The 21,498-nt window shown below is 36.9% G+C and overlaps 1 protein-coding gene across 8 annotated transcripts in view; it reads right to left on the reverse strand.

Moving 5' to 3' along the window:
* The window catches only part of gabbr1b (gamma-aminobutyric acid (GABA) B receptor, 1b), a 227,460-nt gene that overhangs the window by 131,359 nt on the left and 74,603 nt on the right, over nt 1–21,498 (reverse strand). For 4 of the 8 annotated variants that reach the window (XM_087295827.1, XM_087295826.1, XM_087295829.1 and 1 more), the window contains exons 5-6: nt 11,446–11,631; nt 11,327–11,344 (exon numbers count right to left, since the gene is read on the reverse strand). In XM_087295827.1, the coding sequence (XP_087151953.1) occupies nt 11,327–11,344; nt 11,446–11,631 (204 nt within the window). Of the gene's footprint in view, nt 1–11,326; nt 11,345–11,435; nt 11,632–21,498 lie in introns of all 8 variants that reach the window. The other 4 variants (XR_015516832.1, XR_015516831.1, XM_087295831.1 and 1 more) reach the window with 1 other exon arrangement.

The raw sequence follows: 21,498 nt of genomic DNA on the forward strand, positions 1-21,498 counted from the left end.
TCTGGTTTCTAAGAACTTATTAACTTACTAAGTTATTTTGGATGTAGCAAAGCTGTATCTAGTAGGTAAGGATGTTCTGGCTGATATTCATGTGTATATCCATGTGTTGCTGAGGTGTTCTAGCTGAGGTATTCTGGTTGATTGATAGGGAATTATGTGTATATGTATACATAGCATTTAAGTGTTGCTAGGGTGTTTTGGTTGGTTTCTACATGTTCTTAGCTGGTTGCTTCTTATTCAAACACAACATTTTTCTATGGTGCATTTTGCTCATTACTAAAGGTGTTCTTGTTGATTTTCAGTCATTTATGCATATATTTAGGTATTGTCAGTGTGTTTTATCTGGTTGTTCACTATAAGTATACAGTATATGCAAGAAATGTATTTTTACTATGAACATCTAGAGGGTTTTTTGGGGGGCTGATTGCTATTTAATTAAATACTAAGGCATTGATTTGATGTATTTAGCTAGTTACAAGCATGTTTAGATAAACACTAATGTTTACTTCTAGGATTTGCTATGAAGTTCTAGTTAGTTGGTTTTTAAGATGTCTTTTAAGTGTATCCAGGGTACATTGCTACGGGTATCTGATTTTTTTATATTTGTATTGAATGTTACAGACCAAGTTGTTGCTATAGTGTATCTACAGTAGCTTACTACTAGGGCTTTCTAGGTGGCTGCTATGCATTGATGCATAATTTTAAGTGATGCCATGATGATTTAGCTGGTTGTTGCTGTGTTAGGCTTGTTTTGTAAGTGTATCGATGGTGAAATGTCTTGCTGTTATTATTATTATTATTATCTATAGGGCAGGGGTTCCCAAACTTTTCTTATGCAGGGCAAAAAAACCAAACTTGATTGAGGCTAGTGGGCCAAAGATAAATATAGTTACCATCGCTAATTTCCTTATTTATTTAATTATATTTTAAAATAACTAGAAAACATTGCTTTTTATTACTAATACAGCATATTTTACATTTTATAATGAACTTATTACAGTTTAAAACAAAAAGAAACAATCTCATTAAATACAGAATTGCGTTACACTATAGTTTTTGCCTTGATTTGCAAACCAATGTCTTCTGCATAGTCTTCAATCCGTCGAGTGACATTTTTTACATTTTAAAAATCCTATTTATTTATCACATTTAATTCATTTCAGTTTGATTTCAGTTTTTGAGCTCAGCAATAAAACATCCTTCTCAGACAAAATGGTGGGCCAAATCAAAGGTTACAATGGGCCCACAGGCCCAACTTTGGGCATCTCTGATTTAGGGTTTTTGACTGGAAGCTATTTATTTATGTAAACATTATGTGTTATGTAGGCCAGCCGAATCCCATGAGGAAACTTAACTTAATGTATTATTAAAAAATAAAAATAAATTAATTAATTAATAAAACTAATTAAAGGCTATTTAAAAGGAAGTGTTGCCCAAACCCCACCAATAAACTTGCCCCTCAATGGGGGATGAGAAAATTGTACAACAATGAACCAATGAGATCATAAAATTTATACAAATTAGCCAATAAATCAAAAAGTTTTGGTTTGGTGTAAGATTGCTTTAGTTTATTTGATTATTAAGGTGTTCATGCTGGTTAATTGCCATTTGTTTTCGCATTAAGCTGTTGCTACAGTGTTCTAAGTGGATATTACGGCATACTGTCAATTCCTAGTAATGTATACAGCAATGGTACTAACTGAGCCATCAGTATGTAGTGCTCTTTGACCTTTTGTATGGATTAGCTTATTGTTTTCAACTGAACGATTTTCTTCAGTCTCCAAAGCAGCCCAGTAAAGACACACCATAGATTACCCAGTCCCAATGTGATCCGTTACAAAGGTGTGTATGGATCAGTATAGACACTGGTGTGCAGGTTATAATGGATGGCGAAGGAAAACATGTGATCACCTGAAACTGCATTTCCAGCCAGGTAAAAAACAGTGAGAAAACACCATTTACTAAGTAGATGTGGCGCATAAATCATCTACTCGCCCCATCCCTCCTACCAAATTGCTTTTTCTCTCCCCTCCTACTTCCACTATCTCTCTTTGCCCACAGCCCCCTAGTTTGTGCCCCGTCTCCTCCTTTTCTCTCTCTCTCTCCATCTCATTTCCCCTCCTTCATTTTCATCCTCCTCTCCTCTCTCATTTCCTGCCGGCCGGCCCTCCATCACCCTCCCTCTCGGTGCGCAGACATCACTGCCATATTGGGACAGTGACACCTCCATTAATCAATTTAGCAAACACCATGGACTGATCTGCACACAGTGTCACGCACACGCGCACATGCCAAAACATCGAGGACGAGTATCCACAATTCATTCACCTCAATACAGCCCTGTGGAAGTCAAGGTCATGCAGTCCTGTGGGGAATCCATATGTGATATTAACTCAGGCGGTGGTGTGTTCGACAGCACAATCCCGCTTACATTCATTTTAATATATACCACATACATAGCATGCAGGGGATCTCATCAGTGAGTAGCCTACTATATAGCTCACTGTGTCATTTACATATATTAATGAATAGCGGATTCTGTAAGCTCAATACTGCCATCTTCAGCCATCATTTTGGTAATGCATTACAATTTTTTCTTGTCTACTGCTGCCCTCTTCAGATTAGAAAGTGACTTACTGGCCACTGAATGCTATTCTGCACTCTTCTGACAGAAGAAATTGCTTATTTTATTCTATATTTTAAGGAAAGCAAGTTCATGATGTTTTAGACTCAACAACGCCACTGCCTGGTAGAAATTAACTTATTTCTTTGCCATGAAGAAAAATAAAAACGTGTTATCAGCTTTTTAAACACACAACTGTTGTTAAAGATCCATGAGCTAATTATCAGTCTAAAGCATGTAAGGGAAAGGATAGTGTATTTACATTGCATTTAAAAATGTAAAAGTACATATATATATGTAGCACTTTAACATCGAGACCAGCAGCCTGTAAGTACATTTAAGACTTGTTTCAGTTGTTGTGTATGGTTTGAGGACTTGTTTTCAGCTGTTTGTGTAAAGTTTTGTAGGACATTTAAACTTGCTTTCAGTTGTGTATAATACTACAAGTGTTTAGCCACTGTTTCCTTGGTTACTATAAGAGCTTGTGTAGCGAACGCGGTCGGTTTTGCGTCGTCCGCCTCAGTTTCGGCCCTTGTTTTGACTCGGGAGGCGTGTCTAAACGCCAAGTAACCACTATATAGTGAGCACGCTAGCTTAGTCGGCAGGAGAAGCACTTTAACATCGAGACCAACAGCCTGTAAGTACATTTAAGACTTGTTTCAGTTGTTGTGTATGGTTTGAGGACTTGTTTTCAGCTGTTTGTGTAAAGTTGTAGGACATTTAAACTTGCTTTCAGTTGTGTATAATACTACAAGTGTTTAGCCACTGTTTCCTTGGTTACTATAAGAGCTTGTGTAGCGAACGCGGTCGGTTTTGCGTCGTCCGCCTCAGTTTCGGCCCTTGTTTTGACTCTCGAGGCGTGTCCAGCTGAATTCAATCAGCTAACGTTAGTGGTTTGGGGTTATATAAACAACTAGTTCACCGCGGCAGCGGTCGCGGCAGCCTCGTGTGAAGACCGCCTCGTGTGAAGACCGACGAGTGTAAAGACCATCGACTCTACCTGCGCAACTAAGACCGACGAGTGTAAAGACCATCGACTCTACCTGCGCAACTAAGACCGACGAGTGTAAAGACCATCGACTCTACCTGCGCGACTCCACCGAGCAAAGACACCGACAAAGCACTTGAGTACTTTACTTTCTTTTTTTTTTTTTTTTTACTTTATCTTTTGTTGTCAGTGCACTTTTATTATGTGTTTTCTAATTCCTGTTGTTACTAACATTCGCAAAACACGGGAGGTACGCTACAGGCGTAATCCTCACAACCTTCATTCAATACATGTATCTGCTATTTCACAACTCTCTCTCTCCGTGGGCCTCTGGAACTGTCAATCAGCTGTTAACAAGGCAGATTTTATTACCTCCATAGCTACATATTCTGACTATAATCTCATGGCTCTAACTGAGACCTGGTTGAGGCCGGAGGACACTGCTAAACATGCTACTCTTTCTGCTAATTTCTCTTTTTCCCACACTCCTCGTCACACAGGGAGAGGGGGTGGGACTGGACTACTAATTTCCAAAGAATGGAAATTTACTCTGATACCGTCCCTGCCAACAATCAGCTCCTTTGAATTCCATGCAGTCACCATTATCCACCCCTTCTACATAAATGTGGTTGTCATCTACCGCCCACCAGGTAAATTAGGTCACTTCTTAGATGAACTGGATGTTCTTCTCTCATCTTTTTCTAATATTGACACTCCCTTGTTGGTGCTAGGTGACTTCAACATTTACGTTGACAAACCGCAAGCTGCAGACTTTCAGACTCTGCTTGCCTCTTTTGACCTAAAAAGAGCACCTACCTCTGCTACCCACAAATCAGGTAATCAGCTAGACCTTATTTACACACGACACTGCTTCGCTGATCAAACAATAGTAACTCCACTACAAATATCGGATCATTTCCTTCTGTCTCTCAACATCCACATTACTCCTGAGCCGCCACACACTCCAACACTGGTTACCTTTCGCAGAAACCTACGATCTCTCTCACCCAATAGACTATCCACCATTGTTTCAGACTCTCTTCCTCCATCTTGCAAACTCTCTGCACTTGATTCGAACAGTGCCACTGATACACTCTGCTCCACACTAGCATCATGTCTAGACCAATTATGTCCTCTTGCATCCAGGCCAGCCCGTGCCAGTCCTCCTGCACCCTGGCTCTCGGATACTCTCCGTGAGCATCGCTCAAAACTTCGAGCTGCAGAAAGAATTTGGCGGAAAACTAAAAATCCTGCACAGCTCTTAACATACCAAACTCTTCTGTCCTCTTTCTCGGCTGAGGTTACTTCGGCAAAGCAGACATATTACCGTCTGAAAATCAACAATGCCACTAATCCTCGCCTACTTTTTAAAACATTTTCCTCCCTCCTCTATCCTCCTCCTCCACCCGCATCCTCCACACTTACTACTGATGACTTTGCTACATTCTTTTGCACCAAAACTGCAAAAATCAGTGCTCAATTTGCTGCACCTACAACAAACACGCAAGGTACACCACCAACACCACACACACTCACCTCTTTTTCTCAGCTCTCTGAGTCTGAGGTGTCCAAACTGGTGCTATCTAGCCATGCAACCACCTGTCCACTCGATCCCATTCCCTCTCATCTCTTGCAAGCCATCTCTCCTGCAGTCATACCAACACTGACTCACATAATTAACACATCTCTTGACTCTGGTTTATTCCCCACTTCATTTAAGCAGGCTAGGGTAACCCCACTGCTAAAGAAACCCAACCTGGACCATACGCTATTTGAAAACTACAGACCAGTATCCCTGCTTCCATTCATGGCCAAGATTCTGGAGAAAGTAGTGTTCAATCAAGTCCTGGACTTTCTTACTCAAAACAATCTCATGGACAACAAGCAATCCGGCTTTAAGAAAGGCCACTCAACTGAGACTGCCCTGCTCTCGGTCGTGGAGGATCTCAGACTGGCTAAAGCAGACTCTAAATCATCAGTCCTCATTTTGCTGGACTTGTCAGCTGCTTTTGACACTGTCAACCACCAGATCCTGCTATCTACGCTCGAGTCACTGGGCGTTGCGGGCACTGTTATACAATGGTTCAGATCTCACCTCACTGACAGATCATTCAGGGTGTCTTGGAGGGGTGAGGTGTCCAACCTACAGCATCTAAACACTGGGGTACCTCAAGGCTCTGTTCTTGGGCCACTTCTCTTCTCCATCTACACATCATCTCTAGGACCAGTCATCCAGAGACATGGATTCTCCTACCACTGCTATGCTGATGATACCCAGCTATACCTCTCTTTTCATCCTGATGATCCCTCGGTTCCAGCTCGTATCTCAGCCTGCCTGTTGGATATTTCACACTGGATGAAAGATCATCATCTTCAGCTGAACCTCGCAAAAACGGAAATGCTTGTAGTTTCTGCCAACTCGACTCTACACCATAACTTTTCAATCCAGATGGACGGGGCAACCATTACTGCATCCAAAATGGTGAAAAGCCTTGGAGTAACGATTGATGACCAACTAAACTTCTCTGACCACATCTCTAGAACTGCTCGATCGTGCAGATTCACACTCTATAACATCAGAAAGATCCGACCCTTCTTATCTGAACATGCAGCTCAACTCCTTGTTCAAGCTCTTGTTCTCTCCAAACTGGATTACTGCAACTCTCTACTAGCTGGGCTTCCAGCTAACTCTATCAAGCCTCTTCAACTGCTCCAGAATGCAGCAGCACGAGTGGTCTTCAATGAACCTAAACGAGCACATGACACTCCGCTGCTAGTCCGTTTGCACTGGCTGCCAGTTGCTGCTCGCATCAAATTCAAAGCTCTGATGTTTGCCTACAAAGTGACTTCTGGCCTTGCTCCTTCTTATCTGCTCTCGCTTCTGCAGATCTATGTGCCCTCCAGAAACTTGCGTTCTGTGAATGAACGTCGCCTCGTGGTTCCATCCCAAAGGGGGAAGAAATCACTTTCGCGAACGCTCACGCTCAATCTCCCCAGTTGGTGGAATGAACTCCCTAACTGCATCAGAACAGCAGAGTCACTCGCTACTTTCAAGAAACGACTAAAAACTCAACTATTTAGTCTCCACTACACTTCCTAATCTGGAATTGCCTCTCTGAATATCACACTAACTGTACAAAAAAAAAAAAATACTAATACTACTAATACTTCCCTTCTTAGACTCTTGGTTGCTCTTGGTTGTGTAAATTGCTTCCTTGTCCTCATTTGTAAGTCGCTTTGGATAAAAGCGTCTGCTAAATGACTAAATGTAAATGTAAATGTAAATATATTAAAGATGCAGTAGGTGATGGTATTCAGAAACATTTTTTGTTGTGCTGGTTGAAAGTCTCTTCACATTCCAATGGTATTGGTTAAAGTAAATTATTAAAAAGTGTATTTATATGTAATTTTATATTCTGTGTGAGGCATAGGACTAAAAAAGTTTGTTCAATCAAAGAATTTGGGCCAAAAATTATGATAGTATAAACTATTTGACAACAAATGTTGATTTGTATCTACGGACCCTGTTCACACAGATAGCTCTGTCATTTGCAGGTTCACATGCATAATGACCACCTAAAGCTGACAGAGTAACAGGAAAACTCAGCTTCAACCTAAACTTCTTTCTGAAAGACCAATGTGGCCTTGTATCCATGAAAGGAAAGATTGTTTTTGAAAGGGCTTCTGCCAAAAATGTCCAATCAAAACTTTTCTAAATTATAAATCAGCATCGGAGCTTCTTTTGGATGGTGGAGGGAAAAATGCAGTTAAAAACCACGGTCTGAAGAATGACACCATGTATGTCTTTTAGACAGGCATGTTTAAAAACTAATTTAGTCACGCAAAACTTATGTAGATTGTGTTCTTTTATGAATGGGCTATATGCACAGAAGTGTTTTTCAGCCACCAGGACATTATCAGGAAGGCTATTCCAGAGTTCAGGAGCCATAAATAAGAAGGCTCAACCTTGAACTTCACTTTTACTGGGGCATTAGGACTCACACAGACTGCAGGTTGAGCGCCCCCTGCTGGCCTCACTAACAACCACTTCCAACAGCAACCTAGTGTTCCCTACTGGTCTCCCATCTAGGTACTAACCAGGATCAGCCCTGCTTAGCTTCAGTGAGTAGCTGCTCTTGGACTACAGGGTGATATGGCTGTGGCAATCACCCTGCAGACTTTCTCTCTGCTGTTAAACAAAATAAGATTTTGAAGAATGTTGGAAATGGGATAGTTCTCAGAAGCACTGCTTTTCATATTTCTTTTCTATCCAACTGTCTGGTTAACATCTTTCTTCAAAATATCACCTTTTGTGTTGAGCAGAAAAAATAAACTCATACAGCACACGTCTGGAATAACTTGACAAGTAAATGGTGAGTACATTTTTATTTTTAAATTGATCTAATGATATTAGAGGTTTTATTTGATTGCAGTCCCCTTTTTCAAACCCTTTCACACACTCTCTCAGACCTAGAGTTTTTTTTTATGTGACTTAGAATGCATCGCTTTAAAGTTTCCATGGCATCAGGTTTATCATGTATATATTGCATTTATATATGTATATCAGCATATATTGCTTTTATATATTTGTTTCTCTTGTCTTTTTTCTCTTTTCTGCAAATATTGACAAACATACTAATTATATTTTATAATATAATATCAAATATGATTAAGAAAATGTATTTAACTTTTTATACCGTTTAATAATTATCCTATCATTTGATGATGGCCGAGTTAGCCTGCACTGCAGTTGAGAGATTAGAGTTACTGGATTTACAACATGTTAACTCATCAACTTCTCCAAAATACAGGTAAGTGGCTTTTAAATGTGTGAAGAATAGAGCAAATATTCTAGAAACATAAACAGTGTGGATCTGATGTAAATAAAGCACATTGTCAAATTATGTAAAAAAAAAAAAAAACATAGGTTACCCCTTTTTTTCATATTTAATATAAGTCTTTTGTGTCCCCAGAATGCGTCTGTAAAGTTTCAGCTCAAAACACCCATCAGAGTATTTATTATAGCTGTCTGAAGTGTCTGTATTATAGCTGGGAAAAGGTTGTTGCTGTTTTTTTGCACTGGGTCTTTAAGGCTAGTCATCCCCGCCCACCGTTCCCACGTGCCTGTCAGCAACATGCCTCAATCGCCACCCTCGGCTGCCTCAGGAAGCAGATCTCATGTAACGTTTGTGAGAAATACTACAGTAAGAACTTTACCAAACAGTATTTGATGCATTTTTTTGTGGAGCTGCAACAATGAGTTTACGCACACACAGCGCAGACACACAAACACACACACATAGCGCAGACACACACACACACACACACATATAGCGCAGACACACACATACACACACATAGCGCAGACACACACATACACACACATAGCGTAGACACACACACATACATAGCGCAGACACACACACACATACATAGCGCAGACACACACACACACATACATAGTGCAGACACACACACACACACACACATAGCGCAGACACACACACACACACACACATAGCGCAGACACACACACATACATAGCGCAGACACACACACATACATAGCGCAGACACACACATACATAGCGCAGACACACACACACACACACACACACACACACAGACAGACAGATAGACAAACAGACAAACAGACAGACAGACAGAGAGAGAGAGAGACACGCGGCTGTAGTGATGAAGTGAATCTAAAGTGAATCGCTGTACTTCATGTACTTGATGATCCTAGCATACTGAACAGACCTTTTAATCCCGGTTCATCCTGTCTTGTTAATATGATTACATGCGTTATTACGGAGAAATGTTAATGCATGCAGCTGTCAATCAATATTGGTGGGCGGGGGGACCACACTCCTACGTCAAGTTGCGGTCGATCTGAAAACCAATCCAATTGGTCCACCGTTTTTATGCTGTTAAATTTAAAAAAAAAAAAAAAGACTGGGTGTGTTTATTTCACCCCAATATGATAGACTATACTTACACACGTCTGTCCAAACAGCTTTAAAAATAGATTTTTCACCATAGGTGCCCTTTAAGTACAGTATAATGTTTTGCAAGTACTAAGGTCTATTCAAATGTCTGAAATGTAAAATGTTATTTGTTTGAAAACACTGATAAATGTCTTTCTCTAGCTCAGTGCTAGTCATCGCCTGAAAGCTGCTTTGAAGTTAGAACCTGATTACGTAACACACTGAACATTCTAATCACACCAGTGTGATCATACACATCAGGAACCAGCCAAGACTAATCAAACCGGTGTGAATGTACAAGTAAGTGATTAATTTCCCAATTGTTAAAGTTAATTTCAAACATGACAAACTGAGTGTATTTTGTGTATGTTTTTGAGCAAACCTAAAGCCTAAAAGCGTAAAACCTAAACAAAAAGTTAGCACTTGGTAACATTGTTAGAACGGGTGTTATCAGTGGTTATCAGCTAATAAATATAGGCCAGTAGGGGCCTTCTACGCCTACTGGTAGGCTCAGAAGGCTGTTATCATCCATCCACTTGGTTAATTAGCTATACTAATAGAGAAAACTCCATATCCAGATCTGTTTTTACATTACTGTGACGGTTGGCTTTGGGGTTGGGATAGGGGTAGAGGTTAATAAAATACAATTAATGGGAAATTTAATAAATAATATAAATAATTCTCATGGTTAATCAGCTATACCAGAGAAGACTTCAGATCCAGAACTGTTTTTACATTACTGTGACGGTTGGGTTTTGGATTGGGGTAGGGGTAGATGTTAATAAAATACCATTAATGGGAAATTTAGTAAATAATTTTAACAATTTTCAAAAACAGCTGATTAACCATGTGGATGGATGACAACAGCCTTCTGAGCCTACTAGTGGGCGCAGAAGGCCCCTACTGGCCCATATTTATCAGCTGATAACCACTGATAACTTCCATTCAATTGAGTATTAACATTAAAATCGTCTGACAGAATCCTCTTTGGTAACAGCATCTCAGTTGCAGCGCAATACACTTTTAAGTCTTTAAAGGAAAGGTACAGAATGCAATATCCCAGAACTAAAATCCTAATAATAGCATACACCTTTTATGAAGTCATTTTTGTTGGTTTGCATACTTTGCACAAAAGGAGGACAGGCATGGTTTGGTATGTAATACAAATAAAACATGTAGACAAGCAGTATAATTTTTCTATGTGAAATTGTTGCATTATTGGACTTTAGTTTATTGCAAACTGATGTAATAGTGTTTAATAAGTGACCCTGGACCACAAAACCAGTCAAAAGTAATTTTTTAATAAAACTAAGATTTATACATTATCTGAAAGCAGAATAAATAAGCTTTATTTAGATGTATGGTTTGGTTTGTTAGGACAGAACAATACTTGTAGTGCATTTATTTGTAAATCTGGAAAGTGAGGGTTCATAAAAATCTAAATATTGAGAAAATTACCTTTAACAAATAGGTTGTTATACAAAATACTAAACAGAAATTAGGTTCTGATACATTAACTAAAGACAAGTCACAAAAATGTCTTCAAGGAATGTGATCTTTACTTTATATTTTAATGAATTTAGGCATAAAGTAAAAAAATCTATTAATTTAACTACATTTATTAATGTATTTCTGGCTATTTTCACAGTACAGTACACACCTATGTGGCTTATTTTTGTGGTCTAGGGTCACATACTGTATAAATAAGAAAAATAGACAAAAATCTTACCTGTATAATGTCTGTCATCTACATTAGAAGCAGAAGAGAGAACAAAGACAACAACAGAATTGTAAATAATGATTATAATATTGATTCTATAAGTAAAGTGCTCATTCACTAATACTCACAGTGGCAGACCGGTTTGGGTGAGTCCCATTTGCCTAGTTTATTGCACTGTGTGCTGTTTCTGCCCACCAGGATGAAACCCTCCAAACAGCTGTAGTGAAGTATAGTGCCCTCTACTGCTGGTCCTGGAGGATGAACCGTCACACGGCCGTTCTCCAGGGACGTCCACACACGCGGACATGGCAGCACTGAGAAACACCAGTCACAAATTAAATTCACTTTTTGACATATAAAACGTCATTGTTTCAGTTTCAGAACTCAAACCTTTCCTACCTATATACAGTATTTAACAATATACTGTCTTAATATAATACTATCTTTACATATACAGTATACAGTAGATATCATATATTAGTTATTCATTATACAGTTGAAGTCAAAATTATTAGCCCCATGAATTATTAGCCCCCCCCCCCCCCCCCCCCGTTATTTTTCCCCAACATTTCTGTTTAACAGAGAGCAGATTTTCTTAACACATTTCTAAACATAATAGTTTTAATAACTCAATTTTAATAACTGACTTATTTTATCTTTGCCATGAACAGTAAATAATATTTGACTAGATATTTTTCAAGACACTTCTATACAGCTTAAAGTGACATTTAAAGGTTTAACTAGGTTAATTAGGTTAACTAGGTAGGATAGGGTAATTTTGCAATTTATCATATGATGGTTTGTTCTGTAGACTATCAAAAAAAATATATATATAGCTTAAAGAGGCTAAAAATTTTGACCTTAAAATGTTTTTAAAAAAATTAAAACCTGCTTTTATTCTAGCCAAAATAAAACAAATAAGACTTTCTCCAGAAGAGAAAATATTATCAGACATACTGTGAAAATTTCCTTGCTCTGTTAACATAATTTGGCTAATAATTCTGATTTCAACTGCTCATAACTGCCTTTTCAGAAAGTTTTCAACTGTATCAAACTGTTTACGTGTTTATTACAATTTGACTGTTACTTTGTGCATTTTAACCTAAATCACATCAGTGTGCATCTATGAAGGATGTAGGTTGTCAAATATAATTTACATGGTAAAATTTACATTGGCGTGCATATAGCCGTTCTTTTGAACATTTTTTAAATATGGAAACCTGTCATACCAGTGGCTCCAATGAACACACAGTTTCACACAAAGACCAATGACCAAGGTCAGGTTTCTTTTTAAACAATACATTAACATTTTGAATACAAAGGACATGAGACCATTTTGCATGATAAATAGATGAATAAAGTTTAATGCTGCATGGACACTAGTTCCTTTAACATTTTACTTTCAATTAATAAGAAAATTAAGGTCTTCATAAACATTACTTAGCAATACTTGAATGTTTTGTCCTACAATATAAACTGTGCATACTCATAATAAACTCACCCTAAAAAGCCCTATTTGGTTATTTATTAGGAACATGAGTTTCTTATTGTTGTGCAAGCTACAGTACAACCTTACAATTTTACTTTCTCAGGATTGTAATGCGTTACATTATCTATCTATCTATCTATCTATCTATCTATCTATCTATCTATCTATCTATCTATCTATCTATCTATCTATCTATCTATCTATCTATCTATCTATCTATCTATCTATCTATCTATCTATCTATCTATCTATCTATCTATCTGTCTATCTGTCTGTCTGTCTGTCTGTCTGTCTTGCTGTCTGTCTGTCTGTCTGTCTGTCTGTCTGTCTGTCTATCTATCTATCTAATCTATCCGTCTGTCTGTCTGTCTGTCTGTCTATCTGTCTATTTTTCTATCTATCTATCTATAAACCAACACAAGCACTATTCCATTTTATTTAAAATACTTAGGATGGAAAGCCCCAGCTTAGATGAACGTGAAGACTACAGCTCCCATGATTCCACACTCAGTTTTAGTCATCAACCTTTTGTTTGTTTTATAGTTTTTCTAAGTGGCTTTGGTGCATTTCTCACAACACTATTTATATTTGCACAACAGTTAATGCATTTCCCAAAACAATTAGTACAAACTGCAAAACCTAGTTGATAACCAGCAAAAGGGTGTCTTATGCTTAAAATGGAAAGCTCAGTCCTCAAAAGCAAGTATTTCTGTCGCTGAAAGTGTCAGTGAAATCAAGATGAAAAGTCCTGACACCATTGTATAGATAGTCAAATGGCTTTGTCATGTTTTCATTATGACAGTTTACTCTATACATTCTTCCAATGCAAAAAAAAAAAAAAAAAAAAAAGTCAGATTTTGGTGACACTTCCTGAAAATACTTAAGCACTATTTACTATTTGTACAGCCATTTGAAAACTACAGTAAAGTTAGACATCACTGCATTTAGTGAGGTATCTGACACTGAATATGTATGTTTCACATTTTCACAGCATTTGCTTTGTGCAATTCTAATTTATTCACAGCATTGTGCAAAAAAAATAATACACCCTTATTTACAACAAACATAAACTTCCTTTGGGTAGAGCTGTGGACAACTGTAAACAATATTGCAGTACATATTGGAACAAAACCTAACATACATAGGTCTGTAAATCTTTCATGAACTCATTCAATTTAGAGGACATTTTCAGGAAAATAAAAAAAGATCTACATTTATTTTAATCAAATTTGCTTGACAGATTTTGACAACAACATTTTTGTATGTAATGACTCAAGTAATGAAATGACTATTATTTTTATATGAAAAGACTCAGCATTCACAGGTTTAGTTAATTTTGACTGATATGACAACCAAATGATAACATTACAAAACAGCAGAGAGTTGCATAAAAGCAATTGATGCATGTCCAAAAGCATTTGCAATTTGTTGGAAGGAATGAAAAACTGCTACTATGATGTGCACAAATTACTAGAAATGCATTGACTGTTGTGCAATGTAAATAGTGTTGTGAGAAATGCATCAAAGCCACTGAGAAAAACTGTAATTGTGCTTCATTATTGTTGTATTCACATAATTATTTATTTATTATATTATTATTAAACCATTTATTTGGCCTGCATTTAATAATAATACATTTATTTTTTGTAAATGGCACCTTTCTAGACACCCAAAGTCGCCTAACAATAAGCATCAACAGCCATACCAGAACAAATTAAAACAATTAATAATAAAAAAAATTGCAAACAAGCATTCTAACTTCATGTAACTAGCTGCAGGTTTAAACACTGCAAATATACAATCACCTCACAAAAAGTGGGAAAAAAAAAGAGAGTGAAATTATATACTATATCTATAAAGGTATTTGGTTTATTTAAGATCATTTGTAGTTTTCTTTAGAACTTAAAAGCACTCCTGAATCTGAAAGAGTGATTAGCTGTAGGCTCCAGAACAGTCATCTGAAACATTGTCATACAGTGTAATGCCTGTATTATCAATAGCCTTGCATTTACTAACACAGACTATATACTGTATGAAGTAATTTGTGTTTTCCTCCTGAAGAAAATTATCATAAAAACAATGCTTAGTGGTCCAATGTGTTACAACAGTGTTTTTTAAAAAAAACTAAACACTTTATTGATATAGTACACAGCCAAGCACATGTGGGGCCTGTTTCAGAAAGCAGGTTAAGTGAAAACTCAGAGTAGTTTAACCCTGAAATGAGAGAAACTCTGGGTTTTCCGTTTCAAAATGGCAGGTTTGTTAAACTCGAGAAAGCAGGTTAAGTCAAGCCTGTTTCTAAAAGAGAGTTAACTTTAACTCAGAGTCAGTTACCGTGGTAACTTACTCTGTGAATCTAACCTGGTCCGGAGCAGGTTTTATTCTCTAAACTCTGAGTTTCTGTCGGTCTCCTCCCCTTTTTTAAAAATGAAGCGGCATTTCTCGCATTAGTCTTACATTTCCACACACCTATTTTAGAGCTCATTTTGGAGATGTGCATAAAAAAGATTGATGGAAACGTCATGATTCACATAACTTTTGAAAATACGCATAATATAACAAGTGCATAACTGAGTGGGTTAAACTTTTATTTGATAAGATGCACATAAACTACAAAGTGCACTTAAATTACAGTATGTACATTAAAAAATAGTTTGTTAGAGATGATGATAAAAATGTGTGTGAAAAAACAAACCAGCAGACTGAGCACACTGCAGAACATCTTAAATGGTGTTTTAGTCAATCTAAAATGCCTTTACTGTTTCATTATTAGTGTATATTATTAATTACCTCCGAGCGTCTGGAGCGTGTCAAGATCTCCGCGTCTGGCTTCTTCTGAGGCTCAGGTACATTAATTAAATAAAAAAATCATTGATGCAGCTTCTTCTGCCGCAGTAAATTCTGTTTTTACTGTTGATATTTGGCGCAAGTTAATCAGGAAGTGACGATTGTGTTCTCTTCGACTCTTTGGATAAAAACGCTGCTTTATTTTAGGCATTATTCCAGTTTTGCACAAATTTATGTAATAGCCTATATTTTGATGAAAACACAGCTATTGCCTACATTTTTGCCACACACAGAACTAAGTCACGTACGAGGCTTGTCCTTTTTTTCCCATAAATAATTAGCTTAATCTTTGACATGCACTGTTACTAGATTAATGGGATTATTATTCTGTCTAAATTATTTTATTACTGCTTACCTTCTTAATGTTATATCAACCTCTATCACTTGATCAATAAAAAGGCAGACACAAGTGCGCTGTTAAATCTATTAAAACTGATAAAAGTGTATAAAAGTTTAGGAAAAAGTATAAACGTCACACATTACTTATTTTATTATACTTAAAATGTTTAAATACTTAAAATTAAAAATTACGCATTAACTTGAGCAGCTGTTTTCCCTCGCTGTTTCTGTTTCACTGATGGTTGCTTCATTTTAAATATATACACTCATATTTGCTATAACTTTGCATGAGAACATCAAGTTCAGCTTGAAAAAGAAATGCTGATCTCTTTTTTTTAAGATGTTGCCGTAGTCACTCGTAATGTCTGCACTCCATTGATAATGCCTTTTTATAGTCACGGTGCGCGCGCTTAACTCTGAGTTGGTCTACTCAAAGTTGATTGAACCAACTCAGATCAGCTGTTCTGAAACCGAAAACTCAGAGTTTTTAATCTCTCGGTAAATCAACTCAGAGTTCAAGTTTAAACTCCGAGTTGTTTGAACCTCCTTACTGAAACAGGCCCCTGGTCAGACCACAAACAAGTTGTCATGCCTGGGCTCTCTCAGAAAGGCAAAGGATCACAAGAGTTATCAATCACATAGATTTATTGATTAACACTCACATGAAGGACAGAGGAAATACTCAGGAACAACATGGGGGGCCTGTTTCAGTAGGGAGGTTCAAACAACTCTGAGTTGAACTTGAACTCTGAGTTGATTTACCGAGATAATAAAAACTTAGTTTTCAGTTTCAGAACAGCTGATCTGAGTTGGTTCAATCAACTTTGAGTAGACCAACTCAGAGTTAAGCGCGCGCACCGTGACTATAAAAAGGCATTATCAATGGAGTGCAGACATTACGAGTGACTACGGCAACATCTTTAAAAAAAAGAGATCAGCATTTCTTTTTCAAGCTGAACTTGATGTTCTCATGCAAAGTTATAGCAAATATGAGTGTATATATTTAAAATGAAGCAACCATCAGTGAAACAGAAACAGCGAGGGAAAACAGCTGCTCAAGTTAATGCGTAATTTTTAATTTTAAGTATTTAAACATTTTAAGTATAATAAAATAAGTAATGTGTGACGTTTATACTTTTTCCTAAACTTTTATACACTTTTATCAGTTTTAATAGATTTAACAGCGCACTTGTGTCTGCCTTTTTATTGATCAAGTGATAGAGGTTGATATAACATTAAGAAGGTAAGCAGTAATAAAATAATTTAGACAGAATAATAATCCCATTAATCTAGTAACCGTGCATGTCGAAGGTTAAGCGAATTATTTATGAAAAAAAGGACAAGCCTCGTACGTGACTTTGTTCTGTGTGTGACAAAAATGTAGGCAATAGCTGTGTTTTCATCAAAATATAGGCTATTACATAAATTTGTGCAAAACTGGAATAACGTCTAAAAATAAAGCAGCATTTTTATCCAAAGAGTCGAAGAGAACACAATCGTCACTTCCTGATTAACTTGCGCCAAATATCAACAGTAAAAACAGAATTTACTGCGGTAGAAGAAGCTGCATGAATGATTTTTATTTAATTAATGTACCTGAGCCTCAGAAGACAATTGACACTCAATGAACACGTGGGGGCGTTTGAAGCCAGACGCGGAGATCTTGACACGCTCCAGACGCTCGGAGGTAATTAATAATATACACTAATACTGAAACAGTTAGGGTATTTTAGAATGACTAAAACAACATTTAAGATGTTCTGCAGTGTGCTCAGTCTGCTGGTTTGTCAATTCACACACATTTTCATCATCATCTCTAACAAACCATTTTTTAATGTACATACTGTAATTTGTTAAGTGCACTTCGTATTTTATGTGCATCTTATCAAATAAAAGTTTAACCTACTCAGTTATGCACTTGTTATATTATGCGTATTTTCAAAAGTTATGTGAATCATGACATTTCCATCAATCTTTTTTATGCACATCTCCAAAATGAGCTCTAAAATACGTGTGTGGAAATGTAAGGCTAATGCGAGAAATACCACTTCATCTTTAAAAAAGGGGAGGAGACCGACAGAAACTCTGAGTTTAGAGAATAAAACCTGCTCCGGACCAGGTTAGATTCACAGAGTAAGTTACCACGGTAACTGACTCTGAGTTAAAGTAACTCTCTTTTAGAAACAGGCTTGACTTACCCTGATTTCTCGAGTTTAACAAACCTGCCATTTTGAAACAGAAAACCCAGAGTTTCTCTCATTTCAGGGTTAAACTACTCTGAGTTTTAACCTGCTTTCTGAAACAGGCCCAGGGTGACTAGACAGACATCAATACTAATCAAAACTAAGGGGTATAAATACACAAGGATGTAATGACACTGATGATACACACAGGAGGAACACAGGTGGAACCAATGAACAAAATGAAACGGCGAGAAACAGAACAGAGGAGCACATGGGGAAGGTCACATGACGAAAACACAGGGGCCTGACACAAGTCGCATGTAATGAAGAGTTAAGCATTTCTCCCAAAGAAAAGCCCATCTAAACAAAACACTACCAGGGGCCTGTTTCAGTAAGGAGGTTAAAACAACTCGGAGTTTAAACTTGAACTCTGAGTTGACTTACCGAGAGATTTGAGTTTTCGGTTTCAGAATAGCTGATCTGAGCTGGGTCAATCAACTTTGAGTAGACCAACTCAGAGTTAAGCGCGCACACCGTGACTATAAAAAGGCATTATCAATGGAGCGCAGATATTATGAGTGACAATGGCAACATCTTAAAAAAAGAGATCACAATTTCTTTCTCCGGCTGAATTTGATCTGCTCATGCAAAGTTATAGCAAATATGAGCGTATATATTTAAAAAGACGCAACCATCAGTGAAACAGAGACAGTTAGCCTGGGAAAACAGCTGCTCAAGTTAATGCGTAATTTTTAATTTGAAATATTTAAATATTTAAGTATAATAAAATAAGTAATATAATGTGTGATGTCTATAAAATGTTTCTAAACTTTTATATACGTTGATCAGTTTTAATAGATTTAAAAGTGCACTTGTGAGTATGCCTTTTTATTAATCAAGTGATAGAGTTTGATATAACATTTAGAAGGTAAGCAGTGCTAAAATTAATTTTTAAAAAGAATAATAATCCCATTAATCTAGTTACAGTACTTGTCAAAGGTTAAGCTAATTATTTATGAAAAAGGACAAGCCTCGTACGTGACTTTGTTCTGTGTGTGACAAAAATGTAGGAAATATCTAAGTTTCCATCCAAATATATTACATAAACTTGTGCAAAACTGGAATATTGCATATAAGATGCAAATAAAGCAGCGTTTTTATCCAATAAGTCAAAGAGAACACAATCGTCACTTCCTGATTAACTTGCGCCAAATATCAACAGTAAAAACAGAATTTACTGCGGTAGAATAAGCTGCGTCAATTAATTCTTTATTTAATAAATGTACTTGCGCCTCAGAGAAAGAAAACAATGCTGACACGCAATGAACACGTGGGGGCGTTTGAAGCCAGACGCGGAGACTCTTGACACGCTCCTGATGCTCAAAGATAATTAATAATATACACTAATACTGAAACAGTTAAAAGATTTTAGAATGATTAAAACAACATTTAAGATGTTCTGCAGTGTGCTCAGTCTGCTGGTTTGTCCATTCACACACATTTTCATCATCCTCTCTAACAAACCTTTTTTTAGTGCACATACTGTAATTTGTTAAGTGCACTTAGTTTATGCAAATCTTTTCTTATCAAATAAAAGTTTAACCTACTCAGTTATGCACATGTTTTATTATGCATATTTTTAAAAGTTATGTGAATCATGCCGTTTCCATCAATCGTTTTTATGTGCATCTCCAAAATGAGCTCTAAAATAGGTGTGTGGAAATGTAAGGCTAATGCGAGAAATACGCTTCATCTTTAAAAAAAAGGGGAGGAGACCGACAGAAACTCTGAGTTTAGAGAAAAAAACCTGCTCCGGACCAGGTTAGATTCACAGAGTAAGTTACCACGGTAACTGACTCTGAGTTAAAGTTACCTTTCTTTCAGAAACAGGTTTGACTTACCCTGATTTCTTGAGTTTAACAAACCTGCCATTTTGAAACAGAAAACCCAGAGTTTCTCTTATTTCAGGGTTAAAATACTCTGAGTTTTCACTTAACCTGCTTTCTGAAACAGGCACTGATTACACTCCGCCTCTTTGCCCTTGTTTGGTATGCAATGACGTGCAAACAAAATAGCAACGATTGGCCACACCTACTTGTAGCATCTTTTGCGTTCTTCAGAAACCAGTGGTTGACGTCACGAATACTACATCCATATCTTTTACAGTCTATGGATAAAATTTGTAGCTAGAAACAATGTGTCATTGTAGCTAGATCCTTTGTGTTGAGCTATGAAAAGTCATGTGAAATAAGAACTAATTGCAATGATTGACACTATGAAACCACAACCCTCTCACACACAACACACACAAAAAAAGTAAAATAATGAGGAGGCACAATGACATAAAACAAAATCTAAATTAAGTCATTTTAGCATGCAAAATTCAAATTTATGCATATATTATTATAACAGAAAATTAATTACAGCACAAATAAGTTAGATACTGTAATGCATTATTTTTCTAAAGCCCTACTTCCCACCATTGCTTATTTAAAAAAATATATATATATATAGGGTGTGACTAATCTGCATTGTAACAAAGCATTTTGATATAGAGTCAAACTATGTTTGACACATTGAAATTGAAAATACTATTGTAAAACTCAAAAAGAAGTCTTGAGGGAGCCCTCTTTTACTTGCTAACCATTTTTACATCATTACTGCACCACACCATTTCCTATACATTACTATCCATGGACATTTATTTTAAAAAAAAATTACATTTATGCTTTTGTGGTCCAAAAACAATATAAGTGTAAATAACATTAGCACAATAACAGGATAGGTGCGATTTGAGGCACTATTACTTTAAGGCTCATGTTTCATTTGAGCAGTCTGAAATGGAATTTTCCCCTGTGGGATTCATTTTTACCTTAGATTACCTTTTCTTTTATAAAGCATACAACGCTACCACCTTTTCTTGCAGTGAAAGGATAAATGATGCCAAGAACAGAATGTATCATCCTCAGAGACCAATTATATAACACAATATGCTCAGCTGTCATCTTTAATACTTCATACCTCCATCCAGTAGTGATCGTGTCAAGTTATATCAACATGTCTGTGTCAACACCGTGTGTTTCATATTATAATAGAGAGTGTGTGTGTGTGTGTGTGTGTGTGTGTGTGTGTGTGTGTGTGTGTGTGTGTGTGTGTGTGTGTGTGTGTGTGTGTGTGTGTGTGTTTGACCTAGCTTTCTTTTGGGAACAAAATCACCCTAAAAAAAAAAAAAAAACATATCCAGACATAAAATAAATTTGACTTAACCTTTATTTTGTGAATTTCTTTAAAAAAAAAGATGGGTTGGATTTGCATATACTGTA

The sequence above is a fragment of the Danio rerio genome, chromosome 19, assembly GCF_052040795.2.
Source record: "Danio rerio strain M-AB ecotype USA chromosome 19, GRCz13ab, whole genome shotgun sequence".
Taxonomy (NCBI): Eukaryota; Metazoa; Chordata; class Actinopteri; order Cypriniformes; family Danionidae; genus Danio; species Danio rerio.